This window comes from Lissotriton helveticus, chromosome 11 (assembly GCF_964261635.1).
Source record: "Lissotriton helveticus chromosome 11, aLisHel1.1, whole genome shotgun sequence".
Classification (NCBI taxonomy): Eukaryota; Metazoa; Chordata; class Amphibia; order Caudata; family Salamandridae; genus Lissotriton; species Lissotriton helveticus.
In genome coordinates this window covers 630,645,910-630,666,820 of record NC_136072.1, presented here as the reverse complement: position 1 = coordinate 630,666,820, position 20,911 = coordinate 630,645,910, and the positions used below count along the sequence as shown (strand labels likewise).

At 46.8% G+C, this 20,911-nt stretch overlaps 1 protein-coding gene across 2 annotated transcripts in view; it reads right to left on the bottom strand.

Moving 5' to 3' along the window:
- SCLY (selenocysteine lyase) overlaps nucleotides 1-20,911 on the bottom strand; it is a 189,770-nt gene that overhangs the window by 160,988 nt on the left and 7,871 nt on the right. For both annotated transcript variants that reach the window (XM_078666457.1, XM_078666456.1), the window contains exons 2-3: nucleotides 19,666-19,765; nucleotides 19,353-19,465 (exon numbers count right to left, since the gene is read on the bottom strand). In XM_078666457.1, the coding sequence (XP_078522583.1) occupies nucleotides 19,353-19,465; nucleotides 19,666-19,712 (160 nt within the window). In that variant the 5' untranslated portion in view covers nucleotides 19,713-19,765. The remainder of the gene's footprint in view (nucleotides 1-19,352; nucleotides 19,466-19,665; nucleotides 19,766-20,911) is intronic.

Below are 20,911 nucleotides of genomic sequence, written 5' to 3'. Positions count from 1 at the left end.
TCTCTTCCTAGCTCCCCCCACCCATTGACCTCTTCCTCGGATTCCCTCACTGCCACCCTCCACCAGTGCCCCTTATCTCTCCGTAGCCCCCCATGACCTCTTCCTCAGATTTCCTCAATGCCACCCTCCAACAGTGCCCCTCATCTTTACGTAGCCCCTCTCTCATATGCATTTCATTTGTTGTATAGCGCTACTCATATCAGTGTCATGTCAGTACTTTACATCACACACACATTATACAGAGACAATGAATCATACAAGTATGTAAATCAGCCTATAGGGAATGTTACTTAAGCAAATGAGAATTACAAGGTGTATGAATCACGTCATCCACCCTGGTGGGCAGTATATTTTAAAAGAGTTTGGTATGGGGAAACACAAACTTAGGATTTAAAGAGTATTCCATGGGGGTTTTGCTTAACTGATAACAATGTACATCTGCCTAAACATACTCATTTTAGCAACATTAGAATAATGAAAGACTGAGGAAGTTCTAACTATATCACAAAACAAAAAAAGCGAAGTTCTAACTATACCATTCATGTTTGTATGCAGCTCTTCGATGACAGTTCATAGGTCACTGTTCTATGTTAGGATTGTACCTTCTGAACTGCAAGTAACACAAGGATGTCTGTGACAAAGGCAGTAACCCACTGAGCTTCCACATAAAATACAGTTCATCTACATTTAAAAACTACTAACAGACAAATGATTGCTCTCCAGCAGGATCATTAATCACCAGCGTTATCTGGGCATTTTGTATCGTCTTATTGTTGTCCTGCATTGGGGACAATATTGATAAAAAATGTTTAAATGTAGCACACACGAAGTATGTGTCCTGCTGGGCCTGTGCAGATTTTAAAAAGAAAAAAATGTAGTAACACATTATCTGAAAGAGACACGTTAGTATTAGATTCCTTACCTTAGAATATCCCCAGGCGTCAGACTGGATCCGGAAATTTTTGCGTAGCAGCACCCTTGAGCGTCGGTAGGCGTCGTCTGCGGCTCCGCGTCCGTCGGCGGCGTCGTGGGCGCCGTTATGACGTCGTCGGAGTACTTAGACGCCGCCTCCGCGTGCTGACGTCAGTTCTTCTTTTTTCCGCGCCAGCAAGCGCAGATCTGGAAAAAGCAGTAACCCTAGTCATTTTTTGACTAACTTTTTTGATCACTTTTTGATTGTTGTCGAAGTCTCTCGACTCCGAACGGTGCTGTAGGGATGCCCGGCTTCAAGCACTGTGATGATTGCGACCGCCTGATGTCGGTCACGGATCCTCACCGCGTGTGTTTATCTTGTCTGGGCGTCGACCATGATGACAAGGCCTGCTCCGACTGCCGGGCCCTCTCTTCGAAAGCCAGGCGGGAGCGGTCCCGTAGGCGCCTCGAACTCCGGCAGTCGGTCCCGCGCCGTGAGAGGTCCCGATCCCATGGGAGGTCAAGGGACAGGTCGCGGGCTCGGAGCCACCACAGCTCCGAGAGTAGGCCGCACTCCTCCGGGTCGAAGTCGTCGTCAGGTAAGAGGCACAAGAAGTCCAAGCGGCGTCATCGCTCCTCGGACTCCCCCCGACATTCGCGCGATGCGGCCGGGGGTTCGGGTGACACCCACGCGGCTCCGTCGGAGTCGCGGGCGCCGCGTGCAGCTCCACACCCTCCGGTCCCTGGGCTGAACGCGTCGCAGGAGGAGATCGAGCGCTTCCTCAAGGCCATGAGGAAACTCTCTCCTCTGACGGGCTCCGCGGCGCCTCCGGGCCCAGCGGACCTGTCTGGGGGCCATAGCGGGTCGGCAGCTCCGGCCCGACGCCGCCGACGCCTTCGGGCCCGGCGCCGCAGGTTCCCACTATCCCGACGCCGCCGGTGCCTTCGGGCCCGGCGCCGAGGGGTCCAGTTGTTCAGACTCCTCCGGCGCCTTCGGGCCCGGTGCCGCAGGACGCCGCTGGTCCTCCTTCGGGATCTGGTTCGTCGCCGGTGGATCTTACGACCTCCCCGGCGTCGGACCCTCAGGTGTCGCCTCCGGCGCCGTCCCCGGTCCCACCTTCGTTCCTGTTCAGACGTCGGGACGGCCCCGATGGGCGCCGCTCCAGACGTCGTTTGGTGAATTTCACTTTTATGAACAGGCCCCATTGGTTGAGAACCCTGAATTTCAGGAGATGGGTGATGAAGAGGACTGGGAGGGGTCTGAAGACCCTCTGACCAGAGAGTGTCAGTCTCAAGAGGACTGGACAGGAGACCTTGGGGAGGCCAGTGGCCTGGACACCTCTCCAGATACTGGTTTTGTCTCCCCTCCTAAGGTGGCTTCGGAGGAGGGGGCAACCTATAGTGTGGTGCTGATGAGGGCTGCCAAGGCCTTGGGCCTTGAGCTCCCCGTCGCGGCCGTGAGGACTAATCTCCTCACTGAGGTCCTTAAACCGCAGACAAGCTCGGCCGAGCCTCTGCTGCCTTTTAATGAGGCCTTGACCGACATTCTTCTGGGCACTTGGTCCAGGCCCGCTACGGGTTCGCCCGTAGATAGGAACGTGGCCAGACGCAACCGCCCAGCCCCGGGCGACCCATGTTTCCTGTCCTCCCACCCCACCCCCGAGAGCCTGGTCATCCAGGCCTCCAATTCCCAGACCGCATTCCCGTCCGCCCCGCCGGACAGGGAATCCAAGAGGTATGAGCAGTATGGAAAGAAAATATTCTCATCCATCAGTCTGGGTCTGCGGTCTTCCAACACCGCATGCCTCTTGGGCCGTTACACCCACTCTCTGTGGGATACGGTCGCGGAAGTGCTGCCAGAGTGTCCGTTGGAGGTACGGGCCAAACTCGGCCAAGCCCTTGTGGCGGGCCGGGACGCAGCAAAGTATTCCATTAGGTGTGGGCTGGATACCACCGACTCGCTAGGCAGAGCGATGGCAACGACGGTGGCGGTCAGACGCCACGCCTGGCTGAGGTCCGCCAACTTTTCGGCAGATGTCCAGAACACGCTCATGGACATGCCGTTCGATGGCCGTCGCCTCTTTGGCGACAAAGCAGACCATGCGCTCGAGCGCTTTAAGGACTCCAGGGCTACGGCCAAGTCCTTGGGCCTCTCGGCCCCGCGCCAGCAATCGGCTGCTTATCACTCCTTTCGGGGCCACGGAAGGGGTGCACCCACACGTGCCGCTAGCCACGCGACGCAGGGCAATACCCAACGCGTTGGCGGCCGTGGTAACCGCCGTCCAGGCGGTAGGGGTCAACGGCGAGGTCAGTCCACACCTTCCCCAGCAGCATCCGCCTCTAAACCCTCCTAGTCCGTGCTTTCAGGCCCATGTGACGCCAGTGGGGGGCAGGGTTCGCCATCACCACCTCCACTGGCGCACTGTCACTTCGGACAGGTGGGTGCTGCAAATCGTCCGAAGGGGCTACTCCCTCCCCTTCGAGGCGACTCCTCCAGCCATGCCACCGCAGAACCACCGTGTATCGGGGGATCACTTGCGACTTCTGCAGGAGGAAGTTACGGCCCTCTTGGCCAAGGGGGCCATCGAGCGCGTTCCTGGGCCAGAAGTAGGGTGTGGTTGCTACTCCCACTACTTCCTGGTACCCAAGAAGGGCAAAGGGGGCCTACGCCCTATCTTGGATCTACGGAACGTCAACAGCTTCCTCCGGAAGGAAAAGTTCAAGATGCTGACACTGGCTCAGGTCTTAGCTGCCCTGGATCGAGGAGACTGGATGGTAGCGTTGGACTTGCAGGACGCTTATTTCCATATCCCCGTCCTGCCGGCCCACCGGCGCTACCTGCGGTTCACGGTTGGCCACGAGCACTTTTAGTTTACCGTGCTCCCCTTCGGCCTTACCAGCGCCCCACGGGTGTTCACAAAGGTGATGGCGGTGGTCGCGGCTCATCTGCGCACGTTAGGGGTTTCAGTCTTCCCCTACCTCAACGACTGGCTGTTGAAGGCGGGCTCGCCCCAGGCAGTCGTCAGCCACCTCCAGACTACGGCAGATCTCCTGCATCAGCTGGGGTTCTCCATCAATGTGCCGAAGTCACACCTGTGCCCCTCTCAGAAGCTCCTCTTCATCGGAGCGGTTCTAGACTCGGCGCAGTTTCGGGTTTATCCACCCGAGCAGCAGGTCCAGGATATTCAGGCTCTGATTCCCATCTTTCAGCCGTTATCCCGGGTCTCGGTCAGGTTGATGCTGCGGCTTCTGGGGCTGATGGCCTCCTGCATCCTACTGGTGCATCACGCCAGGTGGCGGATGCGGGCTCTGCAGTGGGACCTGAAGTTTCAGTGGGCCCAGCATCACGGCAACCTATCCGACCATTTCCTGATCTCGGAGGGCACTGCGAGACAGCTGCAGTGGTGGCTCACGGACCGCGATTGGGTCAGCGGCAGATCCTTCCCCAACCGGAGCACGTAGTTGTGACGGACGCCTCCCTCCAGGGCTGGGGCGGCCACATGGGAGAGGCGGAGATCAGAGGCCTCTGGTCTCCGGCGGAGGCCCGGCTCCACATCAACCTGTTGGAGCTACGGGCGATTCGCCTAGCACTGAAGGCATTCCTCCCCTCTGTCCGGGGGAGTGTAGTGCAGGTGTTCACGGACAACACCACCGCCATGTGGTACTGCAACAAACAGGGCGGGGTGGGGTCGTGGACCCTTTGCCAGGAGGCTCTGCGCCTTTGGCAATGGCTGGAACGCCAGGGCGTGACCCTGGTGGCTCAACACCTGGCAGGTTCCCTGAACGCCAGGGCGGACGAGCTCAGCCGTCAGTGCCTGATGGATCACGAATGGCGTCTGAACTCGGACGTGAGGCAAGGCCTCTTTCAGCGATGGGGAGAGTCTTGGTTAGATCTATTCGCCACCGAAGAGAACGCGCAATGTCATCAGTTCTGCGCGTTGGAATTTCCAAGGCGGCACTCGCTCGGAGATGCTTTTCGTCGCGAGTGGAGTTGCGGTCTGTTGTACGCCTTTCCGCCTATACCACTTCTGCCCAGAGTGCTGAAGAAGATCAAGCGCGACCGGGCCCAAGTCATCCTTGTGGCTCCGGACTGGGCGAGAAGGTACTGGTATCCAGAGCTACTCAGTATGTCAGTCGATCCCCCGGTTCGTCTGCCTCTTCAGGAGGACCTTCTGTCGCAGCAGCAGGGGACGGTCCTCCACCCGAACCTGTCCAGTCTCCACCTCCATGCTTGGAGATTGAGCGGCGACAGTTGAGGCCATTTGACTTGCCTCCTGAAGTCTGTAACGTCATTCTGGCAGCCAGGCGTCCCTCCACAAAGTCGGTATACGCCTGCAGGTGGTACAGATTTGTGGCATGGTGCACAGCAAAGGCTGTGGATCCTCTTGCTGCCCCTCTTTCGGAGGTTCTTCTCTTCCTTCTTTCTCTTGCCCGGCAGGGCTCTGCTCTGGGCACTATCAAGGGCTACCTTTCTGCCCTTTCAGCCTTTCTCAGGCTACCTGATCAGCCTTCTTTGTTCAAGTCCCCTATTGTAAACAGATTTCTTAAGGGCATCACTCACACGTTTCCTCCTGTTCCGTTTGTGATGCCTCAGTGGGACTTGAACCTGGTTCTAACATTTCTGATGTGCGCTCCCTATGAGCCACTTCACAACTGTCCTCTTCGCCTTCTGACTTTGAAGACTGCTTTCCTGGTTGCCATCACCTCTGCCAGGAGAGTGAGTGAGCTCCAGGCTCTTTCTTGTACTCCACCTTTCTTTTCTGTTCATCCGGACAAAGTGGTGCTACGTACCAAACCTTCTTTCCTGCCCAAGGTTGTCACGGCCTTCCACATTGGGCAGTCTATCACCTTGCCAACCTTCTTTCCGCCACCGCATCCCTCTAAAGAGGAAGAGCGGCTCCACCGTCTGGACCCAAAACGTGCGCTCTCATTTTATCTGGACCGCACACGCCAGTTCCGGGTGGGTGACCAACTCTTTGTTGGTTACGTGGGCGCTAAGAAGGGGAAAGCGGTGCACAAGAGGACCATCTCCCAGTGGATCATCTTGTGTATCCAGGCATGCTACTCCTTGGCTAGGAAGGAGCCCCCTGCTGGATTGCGGGCTCATTCTACCCGAGCCACGGCGACTACCTCTGCCCTGGGCAGGGGTGTGCCCTTACAAGACATCTGTCAGGCAGCTACGTGGGCATCGCTGCACACGTTTGCAAGACACTACTGCCTGGACTGCCAAGTCCGGAGGGATGGCTTTTTTGGCCGTTCCGTGCTCCAGGACTTTCTGATGTGATTATTGGTTCGCAGACCCACCACCGGGGTTGGTATTGCTGGGGTATCTATTCTAAGGTAAGGAATCTAATACTAACGTGTCTCTTTCAGATGCACAAGTTACTACTTGTGTAACGATATATCTGTAAGAGACATTAGTTAGTATTAGATTCCTTACCGACCCACCCATCCTCCCCGTTCTGCGAACCAATATCTAGGGTTAGGGTTGTCCCCTTTCAGGGCCCTAGTTTCAATGGCACCAGTGTTGGTTTTTGACATGGCTCTGCGTTTCTGGCGTGGAAAAGCTGTGTCTAAGAACTGACGTCAGCACGCGGAGGCGGCGTCTAAGTACTCCGACGACGTCATCACGGCGCCCACGATGCCGACGACAGACGCGGAGCCGCAGACGACGCCTACCGACGCGCAAGGGTACTGCTACGCAAAAATTTCCGGATCCAGTCTGACGCCTGGGGATATTCTAAGGTAAGGAATCTAATACTAACTAATGTCTCTTACAGATATATTGTTACGCAAGTAGTAACTTGTGCCGCTTACCTACTCCATTAGTCAAACTTTGTGTCACAGCCTGATGTGATAAGCCACTGCAGGGGTTTGGAAAGGTGACTAGGAATAAACAAACTTATTTTCTCCTGCGCTGCATAGAAAAAGAAATATCAACGCAGCAGAACAGTAGACAAAGGTTACCAAAGGTTACCGGTGTCAAAGAAAGGATTTGTCACCTTTCGCCATACAGAGATGAAGGGGTGAAAAAATAAACAAAGCCTCATTAACATGTTAATGGTCTTAAAAGACCTGTTAAGTACTCGGGTGGGGGGCTGCGATAATCTCTAATACTGTCTCTGCGTGCGCGCCCGGGAATCTGTCTCTGCCTGGGCTGACAGACACGACCTGTGCGTTGCACGCCTGCCTTCAAGCCCTCACTGCCAGGGCCAAGGCTCCTGTTTGGATGGGCCTGGCCCACCCGCTAGAGCCGGGCCTGCTGCTCCCACACCTTCCATCTGAGAGAACCAACTGGGTAGTGGCTGTCCAATCACATAGAAAAGAAGAAAGGCAACAGGGTGTAGCAGTGTGAATCAGGACAGCTGCAATAAGGGGTTTCTGTGAGTCCCGAAGTGTGGGAGTGTAGTTGAATGGACAAGGAGTGTATGCCTGTGTTTTTTCCGCTACCGCACCAGATAAAATGCTGACTATGGCACAACGGTTGTAATTTTTCATAACTTGTGGGCAACCATGGGAGGATGTTCATTAACCATCCTGGTAAAATGCTGGCATTTGTATAATTGTGGTAATTCTTGGCAATGTGTGGGCGTTCATGTCACGTTGCCTATCCCTAGTAAAATGCTGGCTGTGAAATAATGCTGGTAAATCCTCCCACATTAAGTGCATCCACGATATGATGAAATCTAACTCTGGCATAATGCTGATCCTGGCAGAATGGTTGACATTCTAGACATATTGTGCATATCCAAGTTACCGTGGTGGTCATCCATGGCATAGTGGCAGTAATGGCGATATGGTGGTAATCCTTGGCATATGGTAAGCATCCGTGGCTACTGGTGCACCACCACAAAATTCTCTGTGGCACAATGATGGTAATACCAGGAATCCTTTGGGCATCCGTGCTACAGTGATAGTTCTGGCAGTACGGTGGTGGCACGTGCGATATTGTGGTAGAACACTGAAAAATTGTGGCGATTCTTCTTAATCTGTGGCCACCCATGGCATCCATACCTGCTATAATGCTGGCACCTGCATTCTGGAGGCACTGCATGAGACACTGAGGGAATGCAGAGCACTGTGTTAGCTCAAACATAATGCTGGCCCTAGCCTATTTGGTAGTAATTCCAGGCCCATTGTGGACAGCCGTGGTACGGTGGCCATTATCAAAAATGTGGTGACCCAAAATGGTCCTGGACCTGGGTACAGTTCGGTATCAAAAACAATGTATTTATTTTATTTAGAAAGTTTTGTATAGCGCGAACGTGACCCTTGGGTATCAGAGCGCTTCACAGATACAAATACAATACAATAGGTGGGTTAGGGATACATATTGCATATCATAACTATTCAGAGAATGAGGTAGTCAGCCCTCTCGAGAAAAATAGCAACAAAGCCCACCACCACATAGATCTACCCCCAGATTCAGCCCCTCTTGTAATTGTCCTCACGGGGGTCCCTGAACTCATAGAAGGTAAGAGGGAAGGCAATCTAGATTTAAAGAATAAGGTAGTCCATTGGCTCAGAAACAACAGGCCACTGCCCCCTCACCTATTGGAGAGATAGTGAACGTGAGAAGGTTGACGTGGGTGGGGCAGAGGCGTAAAGATCTACCTGGGGACGTGGTTGTTATCAATTTTAGAGACCACAGGCTGGTTACCCATATCACTGATTGAAATGAGGTCCGGGGAGCTAACGGTATCTCAAGGAGAGATCTGAGTTATTTCTACCCTCAGCCACTGGTTTCTTCTTGGCGCGGTGGAGATACATTTAATAATTCCTTACACCGGGCCCGCGTCCCTTCTTTATTTAATATAAATCCAATTATAAGGAGACCTACGTGGCACAATCCTAGTCCCGCTAATAGGCTAACCAGGTTTGGGGGGGGGGGGGAACGCAGACCCTGTTCCTCTCCCCTCATATGCACCATACTGGCAAATTCCTTTAAATAACAGATATAACGTTTTGTCGGGCCTCGAAGATTTGGATTGACAGGCAAAACACTCTGTGGGCAAGGGTACATCTACTCCAACAAAGACGCTAACTACAGAGCACCATGACACTCCACGGGTAGAGACGCTGGTTAACATTATTAACACTGCGGACCAATCTAACCTAAATCCATATGCATTAGTTACGCCTAATGATGGCCCGGTTGCGGAGCCCCCAGAAGAACTAGGCTCCTGTAACCGGAATACTCCCCCTAGTGAAATATCCCCGATGCTAACTGCTACGCAGGTTACACCTGATTGTACTCTCTCAACAAGTACAAATATAAACATCAGTGATGGCTCCCTCCCAAAGAACACTAGTGAGATTCCCTGCTTTCTTGGAACGTAGCGGGGTTAGCCAATAAGGTTTCCCTGCAAACTTGGCTAGATGTTGTCAAGAAACACAGTATAATATGTTTACAAGAAAGAAACATGGTTGATGGAGGAACAGCACATTAGTGGATACCAAACATTTCACTCACCTGCCCTCCCTAGTACCCAGGGTCGAAACAAAGGAGGCCTTTGCATATACGTAGCAACGACAGGGGATGTTAAAGTACGCAAGTTTCTTTCCACTTTGCATTATCAAATTTTGGTGTTTAGATGGGGCCTTACATACAATATTATCTTAGTTAACTTTTATAACAACGTGTCCAGTAACATGATAGAGCCCACCCTCTGTACCCCCATGACTAGCCTAATCTCGCTCGAAGAAGAAATACCAGGGGAAAACGTGATAATTTGGGTTGGTGACTTTAATTGTACCATCTGTCCCCATAATGCAACAGGTTTGTGCGGCCTAGCAGAATACGGGGAAGATAGTCCCACACATTTTACCCACACAAAGATAGGTAATCTCTTTAATAATATCGCCTTTCACTTTGATTTGTCTTTTGCAAATGAGTTATGCTCACCGCCTGTCCCTTTTCAACAAACCTTTAATGGTCGCGGCAGTAACTCTATTATAGATTTTGTCCTAATGACCTCCACGCCAGCAAGGTTCGCAAACAACTGGGAAATAGGAAAAGTTTTACTTAGCGAGCATTATCCTATAACACTTACTGTAAAACTCAGGGGGGCATCAAGTAGAGAATCAGGCACTTGTTCCTATATTCCAAAGATCAATTTGACGGCAAGAAATGGTTATGTCATTAAATGGGAAAGGGTTGAACCCGCGGGGTTTCTGAAAAATTTAATATCGTCTTCTTTTGGCGACATCTTGCGGTGCTTGGGAGATAATGAGGACCCTGATGATGTATTGACTGCATTCTCGAAAATCCAACTAGCGATAAAGAACCTTCTGTTTAGAGCACCTAGACACCTAGACACAGTACCAACAAATCTGTACTGGTTTGATAGCAACTGTACTAAAGCTTTAAAAAACCTTAAAAAGGCCCTGCAGGGTACACCTAAAAACCTAGACACAATCCGCCAAGCTAGAAGGTCATATAAACTGTCCATTAAGGAGAGAAAATCTGCTTTGAAAAAAGAGGCCTGGGCGTCCTTGATTTAGGCTTCACGCCTAAGAGACAATACCGCTTTATGGAAAGTGGTCAAGTCCTCATATCTGCAAAATTCGGGCGAAAATACCATAGATGTTGCAATAACAGGTGATACATGGGTCACTCATTTCAGACAACTGTACAATATACCGATAGCTGGGGTGAACTTACCTACATCAAGCGTACCCACTGTCACCTCCAATGATTCTATTTATTGCAATCCATTTCCCATGGATATAACGTTCAGCTGTCATGAGGTACTCGTGGCCATTAAAGAAAGTGCATCAGGCAAGGCACCAGGCCCTGATTGCATCCTGATCGATGCTTATAAGGCAGAGTTGGACCTGTGGGCCCTCCTGCTTACGAATGTTTTAAATAAGGCCAACCAGTGTGGGTTCATTTCTACTTGGCCTGATGCCATCGTGGTCCCAGTCTTCAAGAAAGGCAATAGAAATGACCCCACCTGTTACAAGGCCAATCTCTCTTCTGGATGCCTTCATGAAAGTGGCCGGCAGAATAATTCTGAACAGAATCCAATCCTGGGAGGAGGATCATCATGTTATTTCTAACCTGCAGTATGGGTTCAGAACAGGGAAAGGGACGATTGAACAATGTCTAAACCTGTCTCTACTCATCTCCAAATATACCCAGGCCAAATGCGGAAAACTTTACATCACTTTTGCAAATTTAAGTTCCGCATTTGACTGCGTCGACCACGGGCTCCTCTGGATAACACTTCGTGATATTGGCATCGATGATCAAATCATCACCTTTATAAAAGAACTATATAAGGATGCAGGTGCTAGAGTGAGGTTTGGCCAACAAGGAGAATGTTCAGATAAACTTTCCATACTGAGAGGGGTTAGACAAGGTTGTATATTAGCACCGCTGTTATTTACCCTATATAATAATTCTATCGGGCAATATTTAACAGACTCACTATACGACTAACCCTCTGTAAACGGGTCCCCGGTGCCTATTTTACTTTACGCCGACGATGCGGCATTAATGTCACGAACGAGGCTCGGATTACAGCGGGCAGTGAAAACATTTACGAGCTTCATGAGGGACAGAGGCCTAAGAGTGAACATTTCTAAAACTTACACCATGCCCTGTGCATCAAAGTTAAGTAGGGTCCCCTGCCCCATATTCTTAGAAGACCAAAGAATTGAAACAGCCGACAGGTTCTGTTATCTGGGAGTAATGTTCGATAGGAGGGGTGGCTGGGAGTAATGTTCGATAGGAGGGGTGGCTGGCAGGCCGCAATAGCAGCTAGGAAATTGGTTTTTACCCGGACCATAGGTGCCCTAAGAAATTATTCTGTAAAAATTGGCGGTAAACCCGTCAAAGAATTAATAAACATATAAAAAGCAAAGTGTGTATCTACGGCCACGTATGGTGCAGGGTTATGGGGAATCGAGAGTGCCCAGACTTTACAATGTTGTGAAAACCAGTTTATCCGTTACTTACTGGGTGTATCAAAAACTACATCAACTTACATGACACACATTGAAGTGGGAGTCACCTATATTAGCAATATTATCAGGATGTCCCCTATTCTGCTATGGCATAAGGTGTGGATTACGAAAGAAACCACACTGAATAGAGACCTAATCCGCGACTGTCTGGCATTGGACGGGGTAGCTAACATCAGATGGCTATCTTACGTGAGAAACTTGTTTATTGAATTAGGTCATCCAGAGTTCTTTGACAAGCCTACCACCTTAGAAGGGATTACTAGATCCTCACTGAAAAAGATGGTGGCCACTCACCTTGATACCATCAGATGGAATCATGAAAAATCTAAAAATACTGTGCTCAGATTTCAGGAAATTACACCTTGCGAGGGATTGCAACTTTACCTTGTCCTGGTCCAGAGCCCTTACTCCAGCATGTTGTTGACACGCTTTAGATTGGGTACCTTTTTCCGTATGGTCACTCTACCAACTTGTAACGACTGGTCTGCTGCCAAACTAATTTGCCCTTGTGATAACAGTTCACCCCAATCGGACATCCACTTCGCGTTATTTTGTTAATTCTATAAGAATCCCAGAAAGCAGTTTTTGTTACCAATCCTTAAATCTTGGGGGATTCGTACATGTAGATCACATTCGTGAAACTACTACAACTAGGAGATGAACATGTTATTTACGTTGTCTCATGTTTTTTAAAAGCTGTCATAAAAGTCAGAAGTTTCCTGTAATTAGATCCCATTCTGGCTCTGCTCGATAATGTATTATTAATGCAATTTCTTTGTTTTAATGACATTTACAAGATGACTGAAGATGGTTTTTAGATATCAATCAAGCCTATTCTGTATAGTATGGATTGTATTTTGTCTATTTTTTAAAACTTGTAAAAATGTGTTTTTATGCTTTTATGATTTTAAATCAAAAATCGTATAAAGCTTGTTTTGAACTTTGAGAATGAGGTAGTTAGGTATAAAGTTATGTAGTAAAACGATTCATACTGATATGTGGTGGGTAAGTATATGATTGTAAAGCATTATATCATAACAATGTACAAAGGCGCAGTATATTCAACTACAAATTGCCATCGGCATGTGCATATTCTAATATAATTTCAGCCGGTGTCTGCCTTCAAGGTTATCATACATGAAATTCTATTTGCCTGCAGTACTGTAAATTGTAGTACACTAAAAATAGGACCACTAGTCTTTATCTGTGCATTTTTCCTTAATATTCTGGGTAAGTATATCGCCTCTAAGTTATTCCCAGTGCAATTAGAGACTTTCTATTTACTTCCCTTTGTAGTTCTGTTATGTCCAGACAAATGTTGCGGCGGCGATGATGTCTCTTCTTGCCTAAGTGAGGAACTTACTCATTAGGAAAATCTTAGCTTCCCTCTTGAATGCTGCGGTGTTAGTAATTTTCCTAACATTTGGAGGGAGTGAATTCCAGATTCTAGGCGCTGCCCCTGAAAAAGCTCTGTCGTATGTTTTCTTCTTCCGGAAGATGGGTGGTCTCAGCAGCAACTCCTTGGCACTCCTGGCCGGTCTGTCTCCTCCAGATAGCTCTATTTTCTGAGCCAGGTATCTTGGTGTTTTGTAGTGAAGCGCTTTGTGGGTGATACATGCCATTTTAAGTTGCATTCTCGTCTCGTGTGGTAGCCAGTTTATAGATTTCAGGTGTGGTGTTATATGTTCGAATTTCCTGGCTCCGGTGGTGAGCCTTGTAGCAGTATTGAGACATGCTTTTAGCGGTGCCATGGAAATTTTTGGTAGACCTGCTAGAGTAGTACATCCATATTCAATCCTTGAGATAACTAAGGATTGTACTGCCATTTTAAGATCAGCTGCTGAGATGAATGGTTTCACTTTCCTAATATAGTTCAGGTGAAAGCGTGCATTTTTTGCCATAGATTTGATATAGGTTCTCATGTCAAGGTTCTTGTCTAATGTGATTCCTAATGATTTTGCTGAGTCCACTAGAGTAGGAGTGCAGTTTAGTGCTGTGATCAAATTAGCCCATTCTTTCACTTCTGTGTTGTTCTTAGGTGGAGAGATTAAAAGGAACTCTGTTTTTTGAGCATTTAGCTTCAAATGATTGCTGGTCAACCAGTTTAATGACTTTTTTAAGGCCTCGTTCATTAACATGATATCTTCCAGAGAAGCGATCTTGATATATATCTGTGTGTCGTCTGTGTACATATGATAAGATATGTTTGCGTCTTTGAGAATTTCTGTCAGAGGTTCGACATACAGGTTGAAAAGTGACGGAGATAGTGTAGATCCTTGAGGGACTCCGATCACATTAGGACTTGATGGGGATAGAGTCTGGCTGACCAAAAATCTATGAGTTCTATTCTGAAGGAAGGATTCAAACCATTTAAGCACGTTTCCCGATATTCCCATCCTGTTATGCAGCCTGCTTAGTAATTTTACATGATTTGCCGTGCCGAAAGCAGAGTACAGGTCCAGAAGTACTAGTAGACATGTTTTATTGTGATCTAGGGCCTGTAATGCATCGTCGACAATATGCAGGATTGCTGTTTCTGTGCTGTGGCCTGTTCTAAATCCAGATTGGCAGTCGTCTAGAAGTGTAAAATTAGAAATGTGGTGCCTCAGTTGGTTTTGTACACATTTCTCAATTAATTTGTCCAGTACTGGAATATTGGTAACGGGGCGAAAGTTATTAGGGTCTGCTGGGTCCGCTGTAGGTTTTTTGATGATGGGAACCACTTGGCCTGTTTTTAAGCAATCGGGAAGTATCCCTTGTGATAGCGAGGCATTTATTATTCTGGTCCATATAGGGATGACGATGTGGTTGATTTTTTGTATACATTTGGCAGGTAGAGGGTCATTATAATTGTTATTCGGTTTGATATCCGATAATGTTTTGGCGATAGTATTCCGATCGTAAAGCTCGAAGGTATCCCAATGCGCTTTATTTTTTGCCTCATCTAGGTTGATTGCCAGGATGGGGTTGATCCGTCTGTGTGGTTTGACTGCATGTTGTCTGCTGCCTTCTTATGCTCTATTTCCAAAGTGTTGGCCTTGATGGTGAAGAAAGTTGAAAATTCTTCGCAATTCAGCTGAGTTTTGGTTCTTTCTTGGGTCGTTTTGGCTAAATTGTTGGATTGTTGCTTTAAAATCTCGAAAAGCTTCCTTGGCCGGTTTTTTGCGTTATCTAGTTCTGATCTAAAATATTCTTTTTTGGAGTTGAGGATCTTTTTGTTATACTCATTTCTAATTTTTCTGAGTGATTTCAGTTCGGGTGTTGTAGGGTGTTGTCTCCACTTTCTTTCAGCAAGTCTTAGTTTTCGCCTATCATCATTCAGGGCCTCATTGAACCAAGGGTTTTTGTCCTTTTCTGTGATCCTTTTCCGTTTTAATGGCATGGTAGTGTTGACTATATTAGTTATTGTTGAAGTGTAGTAATCCGTTAGGTCATTTACATTCTGCAAGTTGTCAGGAGGATTCAGACCTTTCTCACAGTTTTCAACTAGCCGATCAATATTCGCATCCTTGTTGTCCCGGGTCCACTTTTTGAGTTTAACAGGATGCGTGGTCTTATTCCTTTTCAAGGTGGGTATTAGGAAGGTTATTGCATGGTGATCGGACCAGTCACATTGCATACCTGAGTGTATCACTATGTTCTTGTTTTTTTATATTATCCAACCCAGTGTTACTCCTTTTGCGTGTGTCGGCTGTGTGCAAAGTATGGGTAAGATTTAGCTCCGTTAAAAAATCTTTAAGAACACTGATCTGTTTGTCTTTCTTGTCGTCCCAGTGTAAGGTAAAGTCGCCCAGGAATATGTCGTTGGAGTGGGTGTTAGACTTTTCCGTGATGATATCCATTAACTGTTCTATGAAAGTGGCATTGTTTCCAATGGTCCTAGACCTGGATTTAAGATAGAATTAATCTAGCTTACAATTATGAGTTCCTTATTTTGAGCTTTCCCTCATTTGCTCACAGTATTCAATGCAGAACATTTAAACTGAAAATGTAAACAACCCAGACTGATCTGCTGGAGAATAAACAACTATTTTTTTTTTATTCTCTCAAATTTCAATAAACATTTGGAAGTCAAAACTATTTTTGACACATTTGGTACATCAAGAGGATGCTCATAAGAACGTGCAAAAGGGGAGAAGTGCTCAAGAATTAAAGGAGTGAATGAAAAGAGCGAGAGTTGGTGACATTTTAAAAACAAGGAGAAACATATACTGGTTCAATGATTCTCAAATCTTGACCACATATCGTATTTTACACACAGTACTTTTACATTGATGTTTGACAATCAGAACTCTTTAGATGCATGTTTTTACAGATTAGTTATACGTGGTCCAAGAGGGTGTGTGGGGGCGTCGACGTTTCGACCCGCTTAACGCTTAGGGGTTAGTGGGAGCCTCAGCCTGCGGGTCTTCTTCAGGACAGGGGGGGCAACCTCAGTACCATAGTAGTGTCAAACTCCCATGTGGAGATCAAGGTAGTCGGAATAATCAATATTTCAGGTAGGGCATCTTGGGTTCCTCCAAGACCTACGTTTACATCCGTGGCTGTTTCTTAATCTTTGGCTGTTTATTAATCCCATTCAATACGTCCGATCTATTCTTATCGTGTGCTTGTTATGCTCACTGCAATTTGTTAGTTTTCAAGGTTCCATTGGGGAGGGTGGCGGCCTCATCCCAGTAAGAAGGGGGCTTCCTCTTCTTCAAAAGTGCCAGACCGGTCACTGAAGTCGCGGGCGTCTTCCCTCCGCCTCGGAAAACAGACAAAAGCCGTCACCCTCCCCAATGGAACCTTGAAAACTAGAAAATTGCAGTGAACAAAACAAGCACACGATAAGAATAGATCGGACGTATTGAATGGGATTAAGAAACTGCCAAAGATTAAGAAACAGCCATGGATGTACACGTAGGTCTTGGAGGAACCCAAGATGCCCTACCTGAAATATTGATTATTCTGACTACCTTGATCTCCACATGGGAGTACTCTGGTACTGAGGTTGCCCCCCTGTCCTGAAGAAGACCGGCAGGCTGAGGCTCCCACTAACCCCTAAGCGTTAAGTCGGGTCGAAACGTCGACGCCCCCACACACCCTCTTGGACCACGTATAACTCTAATCTGTAAAAACGTGCATCTAAAGAGTTCAGATTGTCAAACAATAATGTAGAAGTACTGTGTGTAAAATACGATATGTGGTCAAGATATGAGAATCATTGAACCAGTATATGTTTCTCCTTGTTTTTAAAATGTCACCAACTCTCGCTCTTTTCATTCACTCCTTTAATTCTTGAGCACTTCTCCCCTTTTGCACGTTCTTATGAGCATCCTCTTGATGTACCAAATGTGCAAAAATTGTTTTGACTTCCAAATGTTTATTGAAATTTGTGTGGTACGGTGGCGGCGCACCTCATTTTTAAATTAGTTTATATACATTAAAGCTAAAGCAAGTTGAGAGAAGAAATGAACAAGTGCATGTGAAAATATATACCATGGAGCAGACAAGTCTTTGCCTGTATTTATGAGAGAGTTTTGGACAAGGAGAAACCTATTGCATTTGTAAATAGTTGTTTATCTAGCAAACAATATGACCTGAATTACCTAGAGGTGCTTGGGGTTCAGTTGCTAGAAACATTAATGAAGTAAGTATGCTGATGTCTAAGGATCTCTATGTGGCACTGGAAGATTCTTTCAAGAAGGAAGATTGTCCTTCAATGTGCCAAGCGTCTCAATCTACCTCAGCTTCTCATACTGACTGACTTTGCTTTCTCAGGGGTAAATCAATTCTTGATCATTGGAATGTTACATTTTCATCCTATCTCTCAGGCGCTTTTTGTCCAGTGTGTTTTCTATGGCCTGGGGAACTTATAGACGAGACAAACTCTGTAACAAGTAACCTCAGTCATCACTGGAACATCAGGTACCAGATATTACTGCAAGGTCACAAAGCTTTTTAAGCAGTAGATTTCAGGGGACAGTAAGGTTTCCTAAAGCTATTAAAAGCTATAAATGTTACACCTGGCTCCTACCTATCTATTAATTGGTATGAAACCGTTCATGTGTTTTAAAGAATACCGACTGCCTCACACTCTTTGTCCCAGTGACACAAGGTACATCACACTTTTCTGTTCCTCAAGCTGGCACCCTTTCTGTGAATGTACCCTGACATTTTGCTACTAGGTCTATGTTCTCCCAGCATCCCAGCCTGTCAATGTAACCTATCTTCTTTTCACTGCCTCTTCACCTGCATACAGATATGCAGCCAGTCAGCAAAAGATGATTTTACCTGAACTTGTCTGCATTATAGTTTCACAGGAGGAACTACTTGTTCATACTTCAGATGTGAGCAAGTATCAGATACCAAAAACAACAACAAAGGCGGACCTTCTGTGCCACACCTCGTGCCAGTTTCTAAATATGCAGACGCTATGCACACAACCCCTACTCCAGCCTTTGAGTGGCGTTACTGTGTTCCAGATCAGAGATTCTTATGCCAAAAGGGGGTGCACAGCTTAAAAAAAGTCTGATAGGCCAATATAGATCGAATAGTAACTTCTTTATTTGAAAATATTTCTTTTAAAAACATTAACTTAAGACATTCCAGCCAACGTGTTTCATTCCCATATAGGGAACTTCCTCAGGGCAAACAAAGTGTTTACAATTTGTGTACAAATCTTCTTTTTATTCTGTAGGTTTTAAAAAGTTCTTAAGTATGTGACACTCAAACAGCCAACGCGTTTCATCCAACACACTGGACGTCTTCAGGGCTAACCGAGGTGTAAAGAAAACACTGTCACAGCTTGTGGTATCAATCTGAATATCCGTCAAGTTCACAATAGGTTTCAGATCTCAAACGTAGCATCAAACGTGTCCTATGAACTTATACTTGCAATGTCAAACAAATATGAAGATTGCAAAACAAATATGTCAGCCAATCAGGTATTGCAATAATTTCCAAGTATAAGGAAACAAGGGGGTATTCATCAAATGCCCAAAAGGCACCAGAGCCAGTACCCACAACAACAATATCACGGTCAAATGTTTGCCAAGTAATGAAAAGGTCTTCTTGCACATACCTCTGTATTTGCAGTATATGAATTGTGGTGCAGCTGCGACAGCTTTGGTCATAGGTGTATGATTATCTGCTGTCTAAGTGCTGTTGATATTTATCAGACCATGGTTGCAAACATCCTTATAGCTGATGTATATTATGAGGTGGGGTTCACCACCTGCTGGTTGCATGCACTTCCATACCTACTGTGTACAATCTAGTAAGGCTGACCAGGCCTTTTACACAGACACCCATAAACCTGCTGTGTATGGTCTGCAAAGGGCTCATTAGCCCTTGGCCGCTGTCTCTCCAATACCTGGTGTGCATGCTCTTATGAGGATTGTCCGGTCTTGTTTACATACACTCTTATACAAGCAGAATATGATCTTCTGGAGTTCACTTGACCTTGGATACAGGCCTAGACATACCTGCTGTATACGAGCTGCTGGGGTTTCCCCAGGCCTCCGTCATTGCTTCAGTTACGGCTTGAATCACTTGTGGTTCGAGAGGAGTGGTTGCATTGTAGTCCATATAGACCTTCCTGCACACAGTAAATGGAAAAAAAGCTTCAACCAGGAAAGGCGAAATGGCTATTGTACAAAACGTAAAAGTTGAAACTTCAGAGAGAGTGATTAGTAGAAGTGAGGAATATTGAAAAGAATAGGGGGGTGGGGGGGAAGAGACAGAAAACGTGAAAGCATAGATACCCTTCTTCCCCGATATGGGTGAAATACAACCAACCTTTCTTCAGAACTCTGGTCTCCTCCCATGAGGGCGGAGTCCTCCATCTCGATAGTCTATGCTGTGCCCTTACCCAGTACGGCTCACTGCTTCATGGATACTGTGGGAGAGAAATGCATAACACATCAGTAGTGCTATAGGGACATCTCAGGGCATCAGACCTCTACCTGAGGGTTGGCTTTAAGCAACTAGAGAATGTGAGTAACATCTCTTATAGGCAAAATCCTCTCAGACACGTTATACAGTGACATAAAATTGTATATGTAATGCTGAGTTCTGAGTGCGGCAGTGAAGCCTCTTTGCAGTATAGATGACTTCAGTTCAAGAAACCTGTCAGAAACTGCCAGGGCCTGATTTGCAAAAAAAATCTTACCTGCAAATTTAGCCACATCCAGAAACTCTCACAATTTGTGCATGTGCAACTTGTGCATTGACTACAAGTAATCAGCTAAGTAAGCGGAAGCAGAAGGGAAGTAACTTTGAAACTGAAGCAGCTAAGTACAAGAAATGCGAGTGAAGTGAACATCCACGAAGTAAATCAACGGCACATAGTTTGAAATTCACAAAAAATATCCAAATGATTTGCCAAATTGTATTAAACTTTAAATAGTCTCTGTATCATAAATGGAAAATTAGTGCACTGCACAACTGTTACTTAAATTTTAGTGAAATGTCTTCAAGGCTGTTCTGAAAGGATACTGTAATAATTCTAAAGAATAAAGGACTGTCTGTGGGCTGAGGCGTACCTCGCCCAGGGATGTTTGGGAAGTAATTCCTTTCCGCTTTCTATCTTTTCTTTGCCTTCCCTACTTTTTTTCTCTCCTTATTACTTTTTTATTCATTTTTTGACTCTTTCTTGCTCCCAGCTTTCTTCCCAATTTCTATTATTACTCTTTCCTTTCTCCATCAGTTGCTGGGCACCTCTTCATTCTGCCATGGCATTCCTAAGAACTGTAACTTATTACCTTCTCTAAGAAGGAAGCAAAGAAAGCACTAATTACATATTTACTGTGATCCTGACTGTAAGGCCATCGGGCCCAGTGGCAGCCCCGATAGTAGCTGCTGAAAAGATGTGTTCACTACGTCGTTGTCTATGTAAAACAATTATGAAATGCAATGTCTGTAGTAATCCAGAATCTAACGTTTAGCAACACAGAGGACCTCGCAAAACATATCACTGTCCTTCCTACAATGTAAATTAAGTGCACGGATATGTTTAGGGGCTAAACCATCAGTTCCAGGTTCA